The following is a 5,980-nucleotide window of genomic DNA, read 5'->3' on the forward strand; positions in this document are numbered from 1 at the left end:
TCTGTTCATGAAGGCAATGGTATTTTGTTAGCAGCATGCAAACTCTTACACTAATGTCATCGTGTTTGAAGTTGTGCCTGTATTCGAACCCTCCATTCAAGGGGATCAAATTATATCAGCTGTTGACTTGTATAAGGATTTGGTTCCTTGGCTTGCTATTGAAACATTCCTATAAAATATGTAAGCACCTGGAATTAATTGTACACCACGCATCAGAAGGCAGCAACCACAATGGCTGAGAAGATAATTTCATTTGTGCTGGTGCTGTCATTATCGTTCATAGCTTCAGCTATGGCCGCTAAACAACCTTATGTGGTGTACTTAGGAGGACAACACGATGAAAATGTGGACCACCAACTGGTAGCCGAATCTCATCATGAACTTCTAGCATCAGTTCGAGGAAGTAACGAGGCTGCCAAAGACAACATCTTGTACTCATACAGTAGAAACATAAATGGTTTTGCTACTACTCTTGACGAAGAGCAAGCTCTTACTCTCTCAAATCTACCACAGGTATTGTTTGTATTTGCCCGCCAAACAAGTTATTACTTCAGTCAGACGCAGATGATGGGCATGGTCAAAAGCATTTGAGTGTCCCAACCATTGGAGAAGGTGCAGTGAAGGACTTACGTAGCTCAAACAGCGCAACGCTAAAACCTCCAAATCCTTCATCCCATTCTTGTATTCAAATTAATGGAAAAGAGGTTTTCGTTTTGCAGTAAACCGTGTTCCACAGGCAACAATGGAAGAAGCTGGGGTAGGTTCACATTTGGATTGGTTGCTGCTTCATCAGGAAAACCAAAGGATTATTAGTGTTGTAGCTAATCAACTACATATTCAACCTGATAGGGTAATAACAAATTTAGTTGATTATGGTAACAATAGTGCTGCATCTATTCCTCTGGTGCTTGTTGAGATATGCGTTGAATCTTTGATGCCAACCAGAGAGCAGCCCATGCAAGGAGAAAATCGATTAAGCCAAATCGCACCACTCTAGGAAAAGTGGAACGATTCACCAGAATAGTTCCCTCTTTTGACATTCAGTTCAAAACCAACTTTATTCATGGCAAATTGTTGAGATCTACTTCCTCTATTCTAATCGGTCAATTAAAACCCCAAATTGTTATTTAATGTTATATAAGAGATTGCCAGGGGCAAGAACAATTAGTCAGTCAATTAATGAATTAGATAGTGATCCAGCCAGGAATAGTGTGAGGGAGAGGAAGGTGCAGAAGGGAAAAGGAGTTTTCCCAATGTAGCCTCATGCAATTCATCAGCTGTGGATCGCTCCTCTGGTCTTACTAGAGTTGAGGGATGTCTCAATAATGTAAACGTTGTTTTAGTAATTAATTGAAGTAATTTCCTAGCATGTTCTGTTTATCTACTTGATGTGTCTAATGATTTCTATTTCTATGTGAACCAGGCACTCAAAGAGAGTGCGAGATGGCTGGGTTGGCCACCAGACTATCTCCAAACTGCTCTCATCTTTTAAACTAGATAGAATTTCAATTTTTGTTTGTTTGTTGTGTGAATTTGATTTATTTACAGTTTCTTTCTTCCTTCAATTAATGTCATTTAATTTGCTCCAACGTTTTCCCTTCAGTTTTAAACTTTATTGATTTGCTGCATTAAGAAATTATTCCTATTTGTGCTTACACTTGGGATATTCCTCCATTTGTTCTTATTGTCAAGATCTGCTTATGCATTAATGAACTGCAATTGATTTATACTTTGGAATATGAAAACGATGTGAGTGGGTGTGGTTTTGAGGCACTGACAGATCCATTTAAAATTCTGCTTACAAAAACCATATATTATTTGGATGTCGCAGAACCAATATTAATGAAAGTAAATTGTGTCATTTACTTTCCATTAAACTTCTGGAGAGTTTGCAAGATTTATTTTCAACGCAAGGAAGGTGAGATATTTACATTAATTTAATTGCTTTCATAAGTTATTTATGCAGCATATTTACTTGACGATGCTTTCAAGTTAACTTTACACAGAATTAGTACAGGCAGAATTAGTGCAAGTAGAATGGCTTTGAATTGCTTTTGAATTTATTCCAGTATTTACAGTCTTTTTGTTATTACGCCGACATTGCTTGATTTCTAGTTCAATTTTCCTTCTATTTGCTTGTAAATAGAATTTCCTTTCGCATTGATTGCTTGTATTTCCCATATGATTTTGATTGCTTGGATTGATGTTTCCTTGAATTTTCTTTAGTGCAAGATTTTATTTATTGATGAGATTAAAACGTGAGATAGACTAGCATTTATTTTGTAGGTTGTCAGGGGCTTTCTCTAGCATTTCCAGTTTTGCGTCTCGAAGTTCACGAACTATCCGAATTGATAAATTAAATGTTGGTACATTTATAGACCCTATACTGCACCCAACACGAACCTCATGTTGGATGTTATCCTTTAAAGTCCCTATGAACACTTCAATCCTATGTTCCTCTAGAGTATCTTTTACCCTTATATTCAATTTTTGGAATTCCTCAATTTGCTCCATCATTGAACCCTTTTGTTTGATATTTATCAATTGGCTAAAAAACGTGTTGCTTTTTGTATCCTCATAATATGCTATCATTTCTTCCGTAAAAAATTTCCAAGTGACAATTTGTTTACGAGAGCAAAAACATCGATACCATGCAAACTGATTTGGTTCCAAATATAAAGTTACAATGTGTACCTTTTGTGTGTTTTTCACATTATGGAGATCGAAATATTGCTCCATCTGTAGTATCCATGTTATGGGATCCTTTCCATCAAACTTCCTCAATTGGATCTTTGGAACATGGTGGGTCTTCAATCCAACGTTAGAGTCTATGAAATCATGATTAACATTTGTTTTGTTATCATCATGAGTTTCCTTTACTACCCTTTCACCATTAGTAAACATTTCTTGTAGCAACGTTGTCAAATCTATCTTCAATTCTTCCATTTTTCCGTCCATCTTAGCTTCCACTCATTCATCTTAGCTTCCATGCCATCCATCTCACCTTCCACGAGTTTCTTTAACCATCCATCTTAGATTCCACGTCATTCATCTTAGCTTCCATGCCTTTATTTAAGCCATCCATCTTATGATCCATATTCGCTTCCATGCCTTTCTTTAAACCATCCATTTTAGCTTCTATTACTTTTTGTGAGAGTGAATTTTGTTGCACTTGGTCTCGCAATTTTGATATGTCATGTTGCATTTCTTTCTCTTCTTCATGAGTCATGCTAGAGATTTTAGGTTGCTTAATAGGTGTTTCCATTTTCTTTCTTCGGGGCATCAATTAATGATAATTATGCTTCACTATGCCCTTTGAATTCCTTCAAACTAATTTTTCAAACCAAACTTATGCAAAATTTAAAAAAAAATATACACCCTTTTTCACTTTGTAGGAGCTTGATATTGAAGCTGATGTATCTCTGAAATTTCATATCTTCAAGGTCTCAAACTGTAAAATTTTGTAGCCCTCTAAGTCCTCCATCCAATTCCACCAGTCTGATTGAAATTGGATTCTCCAATAAATACTTATGCCCAATCTCTCAAGGTAACCTGATTATACACTTTTTCAATAGAGTGAAATTGTATGAAGTGCCACGTGTCACTGTTTCAACCTTCAGACCTGAAAATGGTGCACAGAAAACTACAATATGTTCTCTTTCTATAACTTCTTACGAAATTTCAATCTAATACTCAGAGAGAAGGCTAGGACGATTTTCCCAAGGTCACCTGTTTTATACATAATGCAGGATCCTGCATAAGCCCTAACATCCTTGGATCATATCTTAAAAAATATAGCGCAAAAAGATCTAAAGTTAGGACCTGATGTTCAGATAGATTTAAGCTCCAATGGGTTTTTTTTTTAGCTTCTGAAATGTTGCAGCAAAATATTTATAGTGAAAATTCCACGATGACATGTTTGGAGCAGCGAAACCCTAGAATCCAAAGCTCTGATACTAAATGTTATGCAACCAACTCACAAAATAGAAGAAAAGATAGATCAATGCCTTCAAAATCATCCTCTTTGAGGGGGAAACCTCCTTTACATTACACAAATGAATAATTCTTGGATGATACAAATGACTAAACCACCTTTCTATATATAGGAGTCTAAGGGGTCACAATATAATCAAAGCCGACATAACAATAATAATATAAGGGCACAAGAATAATAATAGTGGGCTTCTATGGGGCACACTAATAACAATATGGGGACAATATGGGCACAAAATAACAATAAGGGCTACAATGACAATAGTAATGGGGAAATCACTAGTATTATAGGGGCCTAACACATTACCATCCAATTGTGATTTGTTTCTATGTTTATCTATTGTACATATCTCATTACTATAAATATGGAACCCTATTGTGTGTTCAAAAATGTATTAGATTTAACAAATCTCTTCTCAAGAAGTTTGGTTTATTTATGGTGTTTTCAAGTGTCTTAAACTCTAGGGCCTAGGGCCTATTAGGTTGAGGCCTAAAGCCTTATGTGTGAGATATTGTTAAGAGATATTTAATTCTTGTGTGATCCAAACTAGATCGAGCATGGCATTTCCACTAATTTAGCATGAGAAATATACCCAAATGAAGAATTGTCACCTAGTGCTACTCCTGCTTTTATAATAATCTATTGTACTTGATCTAGATGAATGTGTAAAAGTAATTCTTAATTCTTGGAAGGAAGATTTGTTTTGAGGACATCATGTGGAAGTGCCCATGAGCATAGCAAATAATTCTATTGAGATCAATCTAAAAGGGGTATCCCATGATCATTGAGCAAAGGCGGGAAGTGCACTACTTTGGGAGGTGATTTTAGCCGATGTATCTTAACAATAGATCTGAATTGTGTGTTATGATTGGAAACTAGACTGCATTACAAGAGTTTTATGGTTGCAAAGCCTAAATCTAAGTCGAATTGACTAGTGGGGTAAATATTCTAATTTGAAAGGAGTTTAAAGCAAGTGTTTAAGTTACAAACTTTAAGTTTAATTTCTCATAATAATAATATTTAAAGTATTTAGTGAAGGGCCCATATGAGGCTTGTGGAAATTAGAATTTAGAGATAAAATGGGTGGGACATATATGAATAAATATGGCAAGGATTATGAATCATTATTAAACCTATTTTCCATGCCTATTATTTATTGTGAGGTTCAATTTTTTGAGCGGCTTACATGAAGTTTGGGTTTTTTCAGTGGATTTGTGAAATATTAACATTCATATGTATTGAATCAAGTTTTGGATTGATTTAATTTGAGACAAAACAATAATTTTTCTTGTGCAAATATGGAAAATCAAAATTAAAACACAACATAACTTTGTATGATAAAATTTATAGTCAAAGGTGTTGGAAAAATGTAACTAGGTTTGGTCTTCATAATTGTCATTGTACTTGTGTCATTGCATATTTCATGTAAAAATCAAAAGAAGATTTTTTTATTTTTTTCAAGCATGGGTTGCGTGCACAAGTCAAGTTATATTTTTATTTAAGCATGATGTTCATGCTCTTTATTAATTTTTTTTCTCAAATTCAAAGTCTTGTTTTATAGTCTAGAAAAAAATTATTTTAAATATGTAATTTGTGTCAAAATTGCCTCTAGATGCTAAGTCAACCCTACCTATCAAGTTGACCTTGACCCTGAAGACATGTCTATTCAAACCCCTTTGGATAGTATAAATAGAGGGAGGATTGAGCTTAGTTGGACACACACAATCCACATCATCTATTCTAAAAAATCATAGAGAAGGATAGCAACAAAGGAAGGGTCGAAGTCTGAAATAATGGTTTCTTCTTGAGCTTGAATTTGTGCAAGCTCTGCTTTGACACATCTCTTGTTGATGATTTGTTCCTGTTGTTATACATGTTGTTGGTCTCCTGCTGTTAATCATTTTTCTATATGAAAGTAAGGTTTGACTTGGCATCCTCAAGTTTGGAGTCTAGTCATTATCATGGGTCTTGGGTATCTCACTTTGA

General features: G+C 35.0%; 1 protein-coding gene across 1 annotated transcript; it reads left to right on the forward strand.

Moving 5' to 3' along the window:
* Window positions 1–231: 231 nt before the first annotated feature.
* On the forward strand, window positions 232–591 carry LOC149170827 (subtilisin-like protease Glyma18g48580). The gene has a single exon (XM_089425737.1). It carries the CDS (start codon window positions 232–234, stop codon window positions 589–591), a length of 360 nt encoding a protein of 119 aa, XP_089281863.1.
* Window positions 592–5,980: the final 5,389 nt, after the last annotated feature.

This window comes from Pinus tabuliformis, chromosome 4_2, assembly GCF_031772625.1.
Source record: "Pinus tabuliformis cultivar Carrire ecotype Pingquan chromosome 4_2, CPIR1, whole genome shotgun sequence".
NCBI classification, from domain to species: domain Eukaryota; kingdom Viridiplantae; phylum Streptophyta; class Pinopsida; order Pinales; family Pinaceae; genus Pinus; species Pinus tabuliformis.